Source organism: Ceratosolen solmsi, unplaced genomic scaffold (assembly GCF_000503995.2).
Source record: "Ceratosolen solmsi marchali unplaced genomic scaffold, CerSol_1.0 scaffold6, whole genome shotgun sequence".
Classification (NCBI taxonomy): Eukaryota; Metazoa; Arthropoda; class Insecta; order Hymenoptera; family Agaonidae; genus Ceratosolen; species Ceratosolen solmsi.
In genome coordinates this window covers 13,373,390-13,392,309 of record NW_011948414.1, presented here as the reverse complement: position 1 = coordinate 13,392,309, position 18,920 = coordinate 13,373,390, and the positions used below count along the sequence as shown (strand labels likewise).

General features: G+C 26.1%; 1 protein-coding gene across 1 annotated transcript in view; it reads left to right on the top strand.

Annotated features, from left to right (window-relative positions):
* dlg1 (MAGUK family member discs large 1) overlaps window positions 1–18,920 on the top strand; it is a 47,777-nt gene that overhangs the window by 8,670 nt on the left and 20,187 nt on the right. Inside the window, exons 4-10 of the mRNA XM_011507476.1 lie at window positions 1,749–2,024; window positions 4,426–4,641; window positions 6,272–6,416; window positions 6,836–6,956; window positions 11,945–12,158; window positions 12,388–12,545; window positions 17,734–17,980. Of these exons, the coding sequence (XP_011505778.1) occupies window positions 1,749–2,024; window positions 4,426–4,641; window positions 6,272–6,416; window positions 6,836–6,956; window positions 11,945–12,158; window positions 12,388–12,545; window positions 17,734–17,980 (1,377 nt within the window). The remainder of the gene's footprint in view (window positions 1–1,748; window positions 2,025–4,425; window positions 4,642–6,271; window positions 6,417–6,835; window positions 6,957–11,944; window positions 12,159–12,387; window positions 12,546–17,733; window positions 17,981–18,920) is intronic.

Genomic DNA, 18,920 nt, shown 5'->3' with positions numbered 1-18,920 from the left:
TATATTATATTATAAAATAAATAATGGAAAAATATTTTAAGAAAGCATAATATATATATGCTCATACAAAGTCCTAACATAAACTTCTGAGAACATTTTCGAGATGATAATTTTAAATTGATTGATTATTAATTTAAGAAATGTTGTTATCAACACTATTTTTGACTTTAAGCATTTAAAGATATCAAGTATTAACCTTAGATTTAAATGACAGTTAAGTATTTGATATTTACATAAAAATATAATTTTGAGAATTAAGTCTTTGTCGTTATTTAAAATTGTTTCATTTTGAACTCGAAATAAATTAATTCATGGTACATTCCTGAATCATATTTGTATATTTTAGTTGTTTGTTTATAATTTAAATCTTTTATGCAGGGTTTTTTAATATGAGTTATGCTTTTCCATCTTTGGCAACTCATTTTTTGCTTTGAAAACGATAAGTGTTTTTCAAAACGTTAAATTTGTTGGTTGAAATTTAATATCTTAATATAAATAAATAAATTAAATACCTGAGAATACGTATACATTCAATGCAAGTTCAATTTTGGATCTCTACGAGAGCGTTTCAATTATCATATTTTCATGTGCATATACAATAATAATAGTAATTTTATATTTTATCCATATCTTTTAGTCAATTTGTCATATTAATGAAACACATAGCTTATTCAATTATATATAACTGATTATAATTCTGATATAATTCTGATTTTTGTAACTGTTAGTTTTTTTAATTGTAAGATAATACGAATAAAATAGTTATTGCTTTTTCATTATTTTTTCTTTAATAACTACATTACAGTCGTCTTTGATTCAACTGTACTTTTAATTATTAATATTAAAACAAAATAAAAATGTTAAATTAGCATATTTATGTAATCTAAGTAAACTTAATCATTTATTTTCATTCGTATAGATTAAATAATTTTAGCTTACTTTCATCATTTTACTATTATTAAAATTAATTATTACTGATCATATTAGTTTTCCGATTTGGATTTTTTTTGTCAATTAGCACTTATTATATTTACTATATATAAATTGATGCAGACTAGAGTGACTTATTTCAGTAGCTACACTAATTTGCTTTGCTTTTTTTTACGATGATAAGCTTTTTTTCTCAAATTTGTTTAAATTACCAAAAATTCGATTGTTTTCATTACGCTTTAATAATCTTATCAAATATATTTTATTGTATTATATTCAGACTAACGATTTAAATTAATTTACAAAATTGTTACTCTATAGTTTAATATGATTTTTTTTATATTGATTTACATATTTCTTTTATTATGTATTTAAAGTTAATTTCAGGCAGTGATCTTCATACATATTCAACTTTATAATTTCAATAATTTAATTTTTTATTACACATTAGACCATCAAATATATTAATAAAGTATTTTGAAATTAAAAGCATGAATTTTTACCAATATATACTAGTAAAACATGACATAGACAAATCGCGTATAAAATCTTTTAAATCATGTTATAATTACGTCTACTTTTAAGAATAAAAATATTCCACATCCATTCAAATAAAATCAAAGAATTAAGGTAATATTGTATTATTCATTTTTCATAATTAATACAAAGATTATAATATGTAATTATAATGATAATAATTAGTTCAATAACCTAAGTAATATTTGTATAAATATGAATTTTTTTATATATTCTGATGGTTGAACATTAAAAAAAACGTGCTTTTAGATAACATGATAATTGTATTTAATTTATTGTAGAGCAATAATAAAGGAAAGTGGAAGTATGGAGATATTTGTATTATACGAGGTGGAACTGGACTAGGTTTTAGTATTGCAGGTGGAACTGATAATCCTCATTTACCAAATGACTTTTATATATATATTACCAAAATAATACCTCATGGTGCAGCAGCAGTTGATGGTCGACTTCAAATTAATGATCGAATTGAAAAAGTAAATGATGTTTCTGTAGTTAATGTGACACATGCTACAGCTGTTGACATATTAAAAAAATCTGGCGATAAAGTGAAACTTGTAAGAATTTTAATTGCATATCTTTCAGTACATATAGATATTATATCAATTAGAGCATTCTTTATTTTCGATAATTTTGATTATAGTATAATGAAATTTAATATTAAATTATATATGCCAATTTTTTAAATTATAATATTAATACAATTTATATTTGTATGTAAGCCTTACATATAAAGTGATAATTATATGTAAAAAAAATTTAAGAATTTTAGTAAAAAAAAGAAAAAATAAATATAGTCAATTATAAACTTATAATCTTTGATTTCTAATATATCTAAAATTAAAGTAAAAATAATGAAATCTACAAGAAAATTTATGTCTATATTAAATTATTATTTTTAATGCTTATACGATATGTTATTATACATTAGTACAAATAAAAAAAATGGTATAAGAAAGAAATAATAAGAATTTTATATATTGATTCATATTACCTTTCATATAATAAATGAATTACAAAATTATAGTGTTAATCTTTGTACAATTTAATTGATTATACTAAATGATTTATTTATGATTATAATGAAAATCTGTATCAAATCATTTAGCATTAATTTAATAAGGTAATAAATATATAATAGTAATTAGCGACTTATATTGAAAAACAAAATACACATCCGATAATACTGAAGGATGTAATAGAATTGATTCAAGAATAAAATCCACTGCATCCAAAAATAAAAACGTTTATTATCACAGCAAAGTAGACTATAAAAATGTACCTATTATACGACAGATTATTTAAATCTTTATCGAATTGTTTTCTTATTTTATTTCTTTTAATTACACTTGGTTCTAATGAAAAAATAGTATATATCGTATTTAGATTAACGATAATGTATTTTTTTTTAAATAATCCGTTTAATTATTGAAAAATATTTTAAAATATTTTTATGAGGACAAAAAACAACATTAAGAAGTAGTTTGTCAATTAGTAGTAATTGCAATTAAAATTTTGTTTAAATAAATACAAATCTTATAAAATTCATTATCGTAGTTACTATGATAGCCAAATTGAAAATTATATTTATTAAATAAATACATATATATGGATAGGGCAATTAACTTTATTGTTAATGTTTTTATGGACTATTTTATAAACTATTCATTTAAAATTGCAAGTAAATTGAATAAGATTTAATAAATCCAGCCGAAGAAATAGTTTTAAGATATTTCCATTTGTATACAAATTTACACGATTCTAATTTTCTAATGCATTTCTATTGTTATTTTCCATTGCGCTTTTAATAATAATATAAAGAAAAATATGAAATTCTCCGATTACAGTAATATAATTAAAATAACTATTTAACATGTTCATATAAAATAATAAATTAAACTAAATGTATACTAGTTTGGTCCCACTTGTGTAAAAAAGGTTGTTTCAATAAATAGTAAATAAAAATATCATATAATATTGTGGTTCCTTATAGTACTTGTTTTTAATAAAATAAAATTAAATAAAAAATATTTTATTTTTAAATTTTATTGTAATTGGATCATTACGTGTATCATATTTATTTTATCTGAGTAGTCTACTAATTAATGTCTGAAATAAAATAAAATGAAAAATACGTCTGAAATGGAAAGTATATTAGTTCTTGATTAAATTTCGAAATCACTCACCATATGGACTTGTCTGAATTAGTAGCCTCAGATAAAACACAGCAAAACTGCATGTTATATCACGATGCCACTTCCATATATTAGTGGTAAATAATTTTTATGATACTCGCAAACAGTAAAAATATTAAGTGATATTATGCAGATAGAACTGAACTTAAAATTATAAGAATATAGTTAAATATGTAGTTATATAAGTTATAGTTAGAAATTGACTGAAGGCCTTATTTTTTAATTTTAATCATTATATATCATTATATGATATAATATTAAATATATTAAATGAATTATGTTTAAATTATCTGATACTCCTTTTTGATAAGATTATTTTTATTATATATTTATTCTATATTATAAATTCAATAGTTTGAATTGGAATAGATTAGTATTGATATAGATCATAAAAAGAAATTTGTTAAACTATATTATACATTTTAGTAATGTTGATTTAATCTTAATAATAAAAATCATTTTCAATATAGTATAACTGTAAACTTTTAAATACATTAATAATTATAAGAAATTGAAGATTTTTTAGTAAATCCTTACAAATGATTTCAATAGCCGATAAGACCATTATACCATTATACCATTATACATATTAAATATTTCATTTCGATTGTTTTTTAGCCGTCTGTTAGTCGTATAAATTTAATATTTATTAAATTTTAATATTATTTATTAATAATATACAACAAATTTTACATATAATTTTTAGATAATATGTGTGAAATTAAATAATCTATTTAATTATGTTTTTATGTTCTACTTTTAGTATATTCGAAGAGAAATAACAGATAATGATATAAATGAAATAGAATTAATAAAAGGTGAAAAGGGATTAGGATTCAGTATTGCTGGTGGTATAGGAAACCAACATATTCCAGGAGAAAATGGTATATATATTACAAAAATAATGGATCAAGGTGCTGCTGATATAGATGGTAGATTAAAAATTGGACATAAATTAGTCGCCATTAGAAATGCATCTGTAAGTATTATTTTAACATTGAATTATGGATTTGACAATAAAAATAATGAAATAATTTTAATTTCTAATATAATATACAAAAATAAATACTAAAATACATAGAAAAATGTGATTTTACCATAGCATTTGTATATAGATTAATAATAATTAATAATAGTTGTATTGATTAAAGAATTTGTGTACATTAAAATTCGCATAGCTATTTGTTTATTAAATGTATTTGTTAATTATTTTTAAGTTATAACTCTATATATGACAAATAAATAATTTTCATTGTAATTAAATAATTTTTGTATGATGGTAAAATAATCGATTTTTGGAAATTAACCGTATTTTATGTATAAAATTGGAATTTATTAATTTATTAAAAATATTTGTATATAACATTTATATTTCAATATTTAAAAAATTATATTTATTAACTAATATTTATTAACCTCAATTTCAACCATTACGAAATTTATTAATATGAATTTTATAATTTGTTTGTATATAATTTATATTAATTATCTATAGGCTGTTATTTGTTTAATCTTTATAATTATATATATAATTTTGGTATTCTCGTTCGTTTTTTATTAAAATGTTTTTTCTGCTAGTTCTAATAGTTTATTCTGATAAAATTTAGTTTGCATTAAATAATATTGAATATTAAAGCCGATTTTTAATTTTAATATTTTAATTGGAAAGTTTCCAATCACACCTTCCTTAGTATATAAATTAATATGTAAAACTTAGTATAATAATAACAACATTGATTATAATAATTATGTATAATAATAATTTTAATATACGCAGCAAAACGTATTAAAATTTTATAAACATTTAAGTATTACTTAGGAATTGTGTATGCAAATGTTTTCCATTTTTTATTTTTTATATTTCTCTCTACTATTATTCAAATGTGTTATATATTTTATTTATTGTTTTTTTTAAGTAATAATAATAAAAGTCTATTAATATAAATTATAATCGCATTTAGAATTCTACCTACGATTTTCCTTTCAATTTCGAATCGCATTTCTTTTATATCCTATAAGATGTGACCAATCTATATCAAACTGAAAAATGATACAAAATATACAAAAAGGACAGAACAATCTTTAATTATTGTCACCCTAATATTAAAATAATAATTTAATTGAAATAATAATAAATGCCTTATAATGAATAAATTTTGTTTAAATAACAGTTAATGGATTTTCTGATGGGGGAATAGATACACATTGAAATGAGTTTTATAAGCGAACGCAAGAGATAAGCCTTTTTTCAGATACTAATGTTACATAATATAACAAGAGTCTGATCTAAAATTCAAGAAGTTGCATGCACACGATAATTTTAAATAAATTTTAATTAATTATAATGCATTATGAATATATATCATTATTGTTTTTCCAATTTTTTTGGCATCTAATAAAAAGTTGGAAAAAGTAGTTTGAGCATATACATTGGTTAATTAAAAAATATAAATAATGTTGTATTAAAAAAGTATAAGTAAATTAATAAACTTTTATTTTATTATTTTATTGTATTAAAAAAATCTAAATAAATGATATCGAATAGATATATATCTTAAATCAATTATTACTTTTTATAATTATTAACTTTACATAATTTATTATATTAGGGAGATCAAAATTTAGAAAATGTTACGCATGAAGAGGCAGTAGAAGCTTTAAAAAATGTACAGAATAAAATCATACTTTTCACTATTGAGCCAAAGAATCTTGATAAATATCTTATTGATATAAAGAACAAATCAACCCTCAATGGTGAGTTTTTACAAATTTACATTATTAAAATCTATATCGCAAAGATTAATTTTTAATTAAATAATTTATTATATATATTACATATTTTATAGCTTAAAAATAAATTATTAAGTAAAAATTTTTATTCAAATTTTATTATTGTTGGTGAAAAGTTTTTGAAAATTACAAATTTCTTTTTCACATTAATAAATAGACGCTAATATATGGCTAAATAAAAACTATATAAAATTGGAGAATCAAATATGAAATATTTATTAATTGATATTAATTAATTGTTCTGATGATATATTAACAAGGCAAAATCATGCAGAATATTTCTTATATTTAACTTTATATTAATATTTTAAATATTGTAGGATATATTATATACAAATAAAATGTTTTAAAGGAAATTTTAAACAATTAAATTATTTTTTCAGATTCGCCAGATATGTTTAACAATCATAATATAAAGAATTTATCTGAATCTATCGTAGATAATCCATCATCAGACATTACATCCCAAAGTACAGCTCACGAGATTGATAATAGTATGAAAAAGTAAGGCAGAGTTTCTTATAGATTTATATAGTTTTTCGATAAATTAAGTAATTTTTTACCAAAAAAAATTATAAAAAAGCTTCAAAACTAATATCAAATTATAATCCTAATATGCATCTTTCTATTTTGCACTGTTATCAGTATTTTTACACAATTTTTTTCCATATTGTTCATTTTTATTAGAAAACATGATTTTATTGCAGTGTGTATATACATACGATAATATTATAAATGATTGATAAACATTTTTTTAAATACACGCACTTATGTTGGGTTGATCCAAAAATAGGTTCATAGAAAGTTAAGCTTAAAATAATAGACTAATTAATTATATTAATAAAAAAAATTTTTATATTCAGTCTTTGCGACCGTGTAATTTTGAAGCTGCAACATTTTAGTTTCTATAGAGAGCTGTAAAATTTAGTTTCTTAAAAAAAGGTGAATAATTGATATTAATTATAAGTAATAATTAAATAAGTATACTTTATAACATTAATATAATTTGAACGTGTTTAAAGTACAATACGTTGGTTTTTATTCGTAATTTTCTGCAATACTGGCATTTTTTCGAATAAATTGATAGATATAAATAAAGACAATTTTATTAGTTATTTAAAATATTAATCTGTGGTTTCATACATGTTTAATAATTTGATATTACAATTTTGTTATTATAATTTGTTATTACAAATATTTTTTATTTTTGTATATTATATGTAAAAGTAGTCTTACTCAGAGTAACTCGCATAATAAATAAAAAAGTGGGCGAAAAAAGAATGCACGCGAATATGTTTATTAGTAAATGAATAATTTTATCTTTCTATATTTTTTTCTTTTTATACAAGTGCATAGTATTTTTTATTTATATATTTATTTTCAACTTTAGTATCAAAGTTAAATGTTAATAATTGAACATAAATACAAATTACTGATATTTGAGATATATAATTGTCTATAGTGTAACATGTAAAGATAACTTGAATATAAGATGAAAAGTTCACTACCTTCGTCAAATAATAATTATAAAGAGGCACACTATATAGACTTAAAGAAATATTATTTTAAATGTCGTCATAATTATTCAGCCATCGTCGCCTTTATATCACTCCTTTTTTTAATATAAGCGCTTGTTCGATATTGCGAGAACCTCTCCCAAGTCGTTAAACATGTGGCAAACCCAAAATCATTAAATAGTTACTAGACTCCTGAAAATGCCTGCTGATAAAAAATCTGGCATTGATATCATTAAACATCTGCAAAACAAGTCGGTTGACTCGGAAAACCCAGCTCATTAGGCATCTGGAAAGCACCGCTATACCCAAAATTAAAAATTTAACGGCATGTAACCCCCCCCTTGTTGTCAATTCTGCCAAGTGGCCGCTAGAGGCGTCGAGGCAATGAAATTGGGAGCTCCTCTTGGCGCGAGGGCCAAGAGAAGATGGAACTTCTTGATTGAGGGCGATAACGCAAGAGGCGCTGCTTTCGCCCGTAAAGCCGCAAGCTCTCCGATTGGATACAAAGAAAGGGAAGGGATCCCAAGTGGATACCGCGATCAGTGAACTGTATTTAAGAGCGACAATCATAAGATTCAAGTACTCATGTTAAAAATCCTCAAACTGAATCCAACGCCATGTCTTCGTTTGTAATCTCAACAACTCAATGGCGCCATAGCCACCATCTTCCATCCAAGGTCTCTCCAGGAGCCAGGTCACTGAACATACTTTAAGGATCAAGGTCGCTTCAAAGATACACGCAGCATTATCCTAACTAATTCTACTGCCTGTGCCCAAGGAGAACCTCGCTCGTGCCCCACGCACATCAGCAAGCCAATGTTCGCGCCATTCGGCACACACCTTGTCGATCCTATCTCTAATTTCGCTCGTACCCCACGCGTACAAAGTCAATCTCCGCGCCATTCAGCAGACACACACTGTACTACTACAGAATTGAACGAATCCCGCTCGTGCCCAATTGCACGAAGCAGTCGTAGATTCACCACGTGACACTACTCGAACAAGTGGTAAGAGCTTTACAACCTCTCACTTCTCAGAGTAATCTACCAGCAAGTGCATTACATCATGATTAATCAGAAAACTTACAACTTCCTACCAACGCATGAAGTACATGCTAACGCCAAGTGTCAACCACTCCAGAACTCCAAGAGTTCATCAATTCAGAAAATAAACGGAATAAACAGCACAAAAAAGAGATGTGTTAAATATTAAATTAATACGCTATCCCTTCCTCTTGCCCGCACATTTCTCCCACATAACACCTCGTGGTGTTTTAGTTAATCGTAAACAGCGCTGATTTCTCATTTTATTGCTTTCGAACCTACAATAAGTATATTACTCTACCTAATTATATTTATAATCTCAATTACTATCTGAAATTTGTACGTTATAATAGAATCCAGCAGATTAATGAACTAATCCGAGATAATTCAATAAATCATTTTATTTTTCATTTAAATATATCATATCGATTATTCTTAGTTTCACTTCTTTTCCATCTATTTCCTATTTTTTCTTATTTTTATACTATGGTATTATCCTCTATTTAGAATTCCAGTCATCTGGTGGTCGAAGGACTAGGATGGCTGGACTAGACTATGACCTCCAGTTCACTGGTAGGAGAAAGTGAGAATAAGTAGAAGGGATAGTGTTTCTATTCAGCAATTAACAGGTTTGTTTTTCGTACTGTTGCGTTTATTATACAATTACACTATAATGATTCTCAGTTGATAATGAGAGTTGTTGCGATCCTTGCAGTTCTTTGATGATTTCCACAGTAGCATGCACTACATGTCGAGATAGGAGGTCGTAAATCTCACTATCTCTTGGTATAGTGCTACTTGGTGGTATCTTGTCGAGTGTAAGAATGTATGGATGCGCCGCAACATAGGGTTGCGTAATGGCGCTGTAAGTGTGTGTGGTTCCACCGCAAAGCAGAGTTGCATATGGTGCGGAAATAGTGTGTGTGGTGATCATGTTAGTGATTACTTGTGAATACCCTGTGTGTTTTTTGGGCTTACTGGTCAAGGTTGGAGACAGGGAGTGTGCTTTATCAAGTTACGTAAGATTCCCTTAATCTGTAGGAGTGGAGGGTGCTGTGATGCTCTTGCAGTACCTTCTCCTTGCAGCTGTGGTTGTTAAATGGTTGTATAATTGATATCGTATACTCTCCTTAGCGGTTCATATAATAGTAGCTCGTTGAATACACACATGAAGCAGAAGGCGTGTTGATGTGAACGTTTAAGAATATAGCTTTAGAGGTTTCGAGAACTCCGTGGAAACAAAGCTGTAGAAGGTAAGAGAATTCCAATCGACGTTGCTATGCGGAGACCAAATAAACATTTTAGGATGTTTGAAACCAAAACTTTAGACTATTCGAGAATTCTCAGACCCAAATGTTTACAGAAATTCGAGAGCTAGAGGGATTAACATTCCAAGAGCCAACGGTTTTGGAATTTGCTTCAATCCTGCATATTCCGCCCGCTATCAACTTCGTTTCTTACCTTCGTACCTCGATCTACATTCGTGCTGCCTCATTCGTAACACCAGTACCATTTGAGTTGTGGACGGCAAGATATATGAGTGCCATGTTATTCCACAGTAGATGTGCCTTTTATATTGAACCGTGATCTTGTTCAACCCCTATAGGTTCCTTCTAATGGTACTTCACTGATCTGCAATTTGATTCAGTATTGGATCATCTCAATTGAGGTTATGTAGCCATAGTTTTTGTAGTATCATTTTTGTCATAATTACGCTTGTGAAACAAAACCTAATGGGTCAAAAATCCTTGCAATGTCTGATAATATTAAGTGTTTAATGAAATGATCAGTTTCGACTGAGATTGTTGAAAAGGTAAATACATCCTCTTGAGGACTCCATCGTAATCCGAGAATTTTCGTCTTCTACTAGTTGCAGTAACTTTCTGATTGTTAAGACTGGTGCAGCTCTCGTGCCATAAGCGACTGTGATCAAATGGAATGGCACTTCCTTGTGTTGTTCGTCGACCCAGAGAATTCTCTGCAGGTCTTAGTCGTCCTTTTGAACTCATATCTGCCTATACATTTTTGTGATGCCTGTTGCAAAGAGATGTCTATGACAGCGTATCCAAATTAATACATCTGAAATTTCTGGGTTCAAATTAGCTTCAGTATGCCTAATGTCATTAATTGAGAGTCCTGATGTCGAAGTGCTGGAGCCGTTGAAAACCACTCTTAGCCTGGTGGTTGTGCTATCTGTTGTAAGTATGCTGTGATGTGGCAAATAGTAGTGAGTGGAGGAGCTCTCTTCATGTGCTAAAGTTCCTCATATTCCGTCATAAATTGTTGATAGTGTTGATGATAGTTTCGTTTCTGGAGAATTGTTTTATTAAATCTTACAGGCACCGATGGGCAGTGTTGTGGGAATCGTCGAGAGTTTCAACAAATTTTTTTAATGGGATCTGAACTATGTATTTCCCTGTTGAGTCGCGCAAATGAGTCCTGAAATGATCCTCACACCATTGTTCAGCAGATGTGTATAGACGATCATAACCCTTTGGCACTTTTCCTTACAAAATCTTGTCAATAGTTCTCACAAGGTAGCCTCATCACCCTGTGTTGACGTGTGGAGTGCAACCGATGGTAAACTGTTTGAAAACTGACAGGCACAATTACTAGGCAACCAAAAATAGACAGTTGCGCAATTAGCTTGGATGGAGAGTATTTGGTAATATTGGGCCTTATTATCTGTCCATATGCATCTGCGCCAGGTCTTGAAAATGTTTCAATCCTAAATACCCTCATACTTTCAAGAATAGTAACATGCACGTTGAAATAAATACGGCCAATAATATATCACGTAATAAAAAATAGCTCAAAAAGGGTATAATTATAAGTTTAATAGAGAGTATATTTTTATTTTTTTATTATATGAGTACTGCATATATTTATTAAATTTTATTATTTATCTTTTTTAAATAAAACTACATTATAGACAGAGTGAAACCGTTACATTAAACAAAGGCCCTTATGGTTTGGGTTTCAATATCATTGGGGGAGATGATGGAGAAGGTATATTTATTTCATTTATATTAAAAGATGGACCAGCTGATATTAATGGTCACTTATACAAAGGAGATAAAATAAAAAGCGTCAATGGAATTAATTTTTTAAATATCTCGCACGAAGAAGCTGCATGTATATTAAAGGTAAATAATCAGAATATATATATAATCAAGGGCAATGTTTCAAATAATTTGTAACTATCTAATAATTATCGTAAATAATTATTCTCGTGCTTTTCCGATCCATGAATTCTATTTTACTAATTTTTTTAATACCTCAATTACTGAATTATTGCCTTTTCTTTATTAATTGAATTCTGAAATGCATTTAGTTTAAAGCTTATGCATACTGAATTTTTCAACTTATTTTCAGGGAACTGGTGAAATAGTTACATTGATTGTTCAACATAACATGGATGAATATGAGAAATTTGAAAAAAAACTTCATTATTTAAAAGAATGTCAAATACAACAATCACTTAACGGAGGATCTTTAATTAAAACTACACAGAAGAAATCCATGTTTGTCAGGTATTTCATAATAATACATGTTTTTAAGAAATTATTCAATTAGATATCATGAAATTAGTAACTACATTGTTGGAATTAATATTTTTTTTCTTTTTAATAATTAAACAAACCTACGTGAAATATTAATAACTATTGATAGTTTTTTATATATCTTATTAAAATTTCATTATGAAGGAATACTTCAAATTATCTGTTGATTAAATTATAAAAGAAATTATGAACTAAATTAAACTGTATCGTCTATCATTTTAATAGATATTCCATTATTTAAATATATAACAAGATTGGGGTTTCTCATTGATGCTAGATCCACAGAAAAAGAGTAACTGAAAATTATATCCTCTGTGTCAGTATACGATATCAATAATTCACTCATTTGTCGGTAATGGAATCAAGAATTAAGGAAGATATCAGAAGAAACATCACAAATACAGAATTGAAAAAAACATAACTATATATGATAATTTAAATAAAAAGAAATGAAGATTGGTTATTACAGAATAGAAGAAATAATAAATGTAGTAATATGTGATTCCATGCAAATAAAAGGAAATAACAAAAGTAAGAATTTAATGGTATAGAGAGGATGATGAAAATCCAGAAAGATAAGTAGAAAATACGTAGTACAAAAACGAAACTATGCTTTGAAAACACACTAGCACAGTGACGATTGAAGGTGTAATGTACAATCATCATGTTAATATACGACGTATGTAAATTATATATATATGTATAAATCTTGATATTATAGGCCACAGTGATACGTCTAATTAGTCAGATTATCTAACAACTACATATTTATATCTTGGGCACTAAATTAAGAATACACTTTTAATAAATAAAGACGATATTTATAGACGACATAAGTAGAAAATACGTAGTGAAAAAACGAAACTATGCTCACTAGCTCAATGCATATCACTAACTAATATTACAAATTATCAATCTAAAACTGCTTTCAAACCCATATTTCAAAACATAATAAAAGTTAAGTAAAACTTGAAACTAAGTATAAAGTCCATTTTAAAGGCTAGTAAATTATTCTTGTATTTAATAATATTTAGAAAATAACAATTCTTATTCATTATTTTTGCATAATCAATACTGTAATAACAATTATATAATATTATATTGCATTGATAAAACGGAAAAAATGTTTAAAATATAGACACACCGTACGAATCGTAAAATATTTATATAATTGTATAACTACAAAGTGATTTTAAATTCTTTACATATTTTTCAATATTTTCAAAAATATTTATTTTTGAATACTGTACGAGTTAGTTTTTAAAATTAAATTATTAATTTAAAAAATCATTCAAAGTTTATCATAGATAAGCAAATTATTTAAAATTCCAGTAATTATTTTTTATGGAAATGCTTTTTAATATATCAGTCTACAATGATTTTGATGCAGTTGTTAATTTGCTTCAATTACATTTATAATATATTAATTATATATGAGAAATAATTGTAAATAAATTAGTGTAAATTCGTAGATGAAAAGAGATGAAGCAAAAGTTATATGAGAATTTCTTCGCATATCAAGGAATAAAGAAAAGTGATGGTAAAAAAGAGTAATATAATAGAAAGGTGAAAAACGATATAGAAAATAAAGAAAACCAAATGATAATGAAAAAGAAAAATAATGATTCAGGATATAAAAAAAGTAAATAAATAAGATAATGAATGATTCAGTGAAAAAAATTTAGTAACAATAAATAAACGTACGACTTTTTTCAAAATATATAATTGTGATATATGGATGTATAACACTCCGTAATATCTTTAGCAGAATACATTTTTATTATTTTATTAAGACTAAATACGTTACTGACGAATTCCACCATTGTATCAATTTGTTATTTTCTACTGTTAGCTTATCCAATTTAATCTTCTCAATTTTCTATTGAATACTATTTCTTTTCACGCAGTTTGAAAATTACTTTGTAATCAAAGCCGATAATACTGAAATATCCACGGAAAATTATAGAAGAACATGAAATGAAATTTACACACTTCAGTTTAAACTCGCCTAAGCGTGAAAAATATCGCATATTCTTTGTTAAAATTTGCTATAAATTTGCTATTTGATTGTTATTTATATTTAATACTTTATTATTTAACCAGAGTATAAGTACATGCACAAAAGATTAAAAAAATTTATCCGTGTGTTGGAAAATGTATGCGATTTTTACCATAAAAATTAATTTTTGTTATTATTTGATCTGAATAATTCAATATTTGTCTAATATTCATAAAAATAATATTTCCAATTTATTATGTATTGTACTCTACTTGATATTAATATTACTTCTACGTTTTTTTATATTTTCAAAGTTATTCTTTTCCTTATCGTTTTTAGAAAGACATCGTAAAATAGTAAGACAATACTTACCTTTAATGTATCACTAATTTTTCACATTTTATTCCTTTTGATTTCTTGTTCCTATAAAGTATTTGAGCCTGTAGACATTTTTTTATTTTTTCTATTATTTTATTTTATAACACAATGCGTATTATTAATGGTTTTTTTTTAAATTAATTCTTTTTTCTGCATTTCATTTATCTATAAGTCTATGTAGTCACTTCAACTTTTGAGTCTCATCTGGTATAAGATTATATAATAATATAATAGTATAATATAATATAATAATATAATATATTATATAATAATATACTCATATTAGTTTACACATTTGGTTATTTATTTTGTATATAATATGAGAATAATAACGTGAGATTATTTATAGTATATGTCAAGTAGAGCTATTTAGTTATATGTTGTAATTCATGTTTTGATTCATGAAGCTGTAAGGACATTATTATATGAAAAATATTAATAATTCCTTATCGTGTATTAGGAATCAAAACCGATATTTAATATACTTCAAAATATTAATACAGATAAAGATAAAATATTTTCATGGTCATATGTAAAGTTATAAATAAATTTCAGTTTCAATAAATAAATTTTAACTATATGTTACTTTCGATATTGAGAGAATTTCTAGTATCTAAAGTATTATTTTGGGAAAAATACTAAAGATCATAACTTTTATAAAAGTTCTTCCACGGTCATTGGAGACTCGGAAAGCGCAATAAACGACCTTTGTTATTTACTTGCAAGAGCGCAGCAAATCTGTTTACGTGAGAATATTTTGAGAGTTAAGATATACGAAAACAATCGAGAAGAAAAACATTTCCAAAAATTCATTGTAACCTGAAACCCAACACGTGCGACATCGGGCAATTTTCGGCGCGTGTGCCTTCAATGTCATAAGACAACACATACATTGTTGTCAAATGCGCCAAATGTTGCCGCTTGCATAGGCCAAGCAAAGACGCTTGACCAAGAAACCCCCCACGTCACTAAGTCCCGGAGAGAGGCGAGCCTTCCATTTGCAGGCGCTACCGCCAGAGACACTTTTTCAATATTGTCATTGTTTAAGCTTAATTTTTTCTAAAGTGGAAAAAAGGGCATGCATTTTCAATCATGCCGTTTAAAAGCGGCGCGCCCTGATTGGAAAACTAAGACCAGGAGCTCATTGCGAGAGACCTAAAAAATGGTGACGACATAGCAGCAAAGGGCTGTCTGTGTGGGGAAGCCAAGTCGGAATAGCTTATCCGTGTGGGGAAGCCAAGTCGGAATAGATTATCCGTGTGGGGAAGCCAAGTCAGAAGGGTAATCTAACTTATCGGTGAAAACTAGTGACCAAGTTTTTAAGTAATCCAGTGAAAGAAGGAAGATACATCAACCCTCCTGTACTACAGTTGAAAGACGTTAACGCTATCACCTTCATACCACGAAAGGACCAGACTACCAAGCACGCACTCCCGCATGTGGAGTTTAAATCATGATGAACTACACATCTCAGGATTAGATCAAGGCCACTATATTACTGTGAGTACACAAAGTCTGTGTGACCTACTATATTGCCATATTCAGTCCGTCCATGACTGAGATGAAGCAATAATTAAACAATATGAAAGACTCGCCCAAGGGACGTATGCTATTTCAATTGTTGATCCTTACAAAATCAACAATAACAACACGATCTCAAGGAGCATCTTGTATAGTGAAACATCCATCACAAGAAATGTTCCATGAAATCTCATCTTCACATTAAACTTAACATGATTCCAAGACTCCAATATGTAATTGTATTATAAACTGTAAAATAAATCATGTATTCATCAAATAGCACGATATTTCTACAGCCCTTCCACTAAACTCCTTCCCAAGCATTTGCTAGGGCAGGCGGCAAAAATTAGCTATTGAAGCATTGGTAGTTCGATCTAAGAAAACCACATCATTTTCGAACAGTTACATATTACGAAATACTTATACCTTTCTATTATATTGTATGATTGTTTCATAGAATAATGGCATAGAATAAAATTATCCTAACCATTTTTTATTCTTAACTGACCGGAATTTATAATTATAGACCTTTGGCTTTTGGAAATTTTAAATACTATGTTTCTCGGAATGCTTCAACTTTCTAAACCTTTACTTTCCTAGAATTCTCAAATTATAATAAAGCTATCGAACATTAACATATATAAAATAATAAAAATAATATTTATAAATTATCCTCTTTTTAAAGTAATCAATGAATTTAATTATTTATTTATGTCCTGGTAGCTGTCTGCGTAGTAATAAATTTTCTTTATACCGATGTATTTGGAAATTAATTCGAATAATAATTGATATTATATATTATTATATATAGTATTGAATTTAGACATTATATTTTATTATTTAAAAAAAAGTATGATTTTTAAACGTTACATAATCAAATTATCTGTTAATTAAAAAAGGTAATTTAATAACAAAATTAAAATAACAAATGGCAAGTTAAGTCTTATTTATTTTAATTTTTAAAATAATTAGAATAACATATTTTTGGTTAAAAACTTGCATATAATTAATATTGTCGATGATATAGGAAATCTACCTATACTTATTCGTAATTTTAGTAATTATTTCATTCATCCTAATTTATATTTTATTTTCGTTAATATTTTTATTATAGTTTCTAAAATGAATGAACTTAACATAAATTTATCGAAATTAACATATTATTCAATTAATCGTCGATTTTTATAGTATTTGTATACATTTATGTATTTAATATTTGTATTGATAAATATAATATAAATTAATATTAATATTTTGCAGGGCACTTTTCGATTACGATCCCAATAAAGATGATGGTTTACCAAGTCATGGACTCACTTTTCAATTTGGAGATATTCTACATGTAACAAACGCAAGCGACGATGAATGGTGGTTAGCAACAAAAGTTTATTCTGAAAATAATGAAGGTTTTGGTATAATTCCTGCTCGTAAACGTTGGGAAAGAAAACAACGAGCTAGAGATCGATCTGTTAAATTTGAAGGACATATGTCGGTTCTTCTTGATAAAGTAATATAAATAGTTTTTTTATAAGATTAATTAATTAGTAAAATATGACAAAAAATATAACAAATAATATTAAAATAAATATTGATTATAAATTAAATAATATTTAATGAGTTATAACAATATAAATTAATCTTCAGAATGCAAAATCAATTATATAAAAAGATTTTATTACGTAAGTATAATATATAAACTTTATGTTACAAATTATATTTTGATAATTTAAATTCTATTAAAAATAATGAAAAAGAATTAATTATTTTGTACAATATAATTGTATAAACATGAATAATAATATTACAAATAAATATAAACCATAACATTCACTACAATTTTAATATGAAAAAAGTTAACATAAAAATAAAAAAGCAAATAAATATAGTATATACAAATATAAATAAATAAATATATTTCATGCAAATATAATATATACAAGTATACATAAATAAATATAATATATAAAAATATAAAGAAATATATATTACTATTTCATTAATTATATTTAATTTACAGATTTAAATTTTATTCTTCAATATTTGGTATACAAAGAAATTAAATATACTTTAATGAGAATTGGTAAAATAGTAATCAAATCGTTAATTTTTTTCATAATTTATAAATTTTATGTCATGTCTGTACATATATATTTATATAAGTTATTTAATATGTATATTTGCTAATATAAAGTGCAGCTTTAAATAATTATTATCTGTTACATTCACTTTACAAATATAAAACAATTATTTGCTGAAAAATTGTTTACTTAAGACATTTTTATCATACAAAAGTGAAGCTAGAAAAACTAATTCTGAAAAACACCTTTTTTTTAAAGTATATACTTTTATTGGAATTTGTACATCAATATAGTGTTTAATTAATTTTCTTTATAATAATGTTCGAAACTGTTTGATTTTCTGCCTCTAACTGCCAATGTTTCGATAGC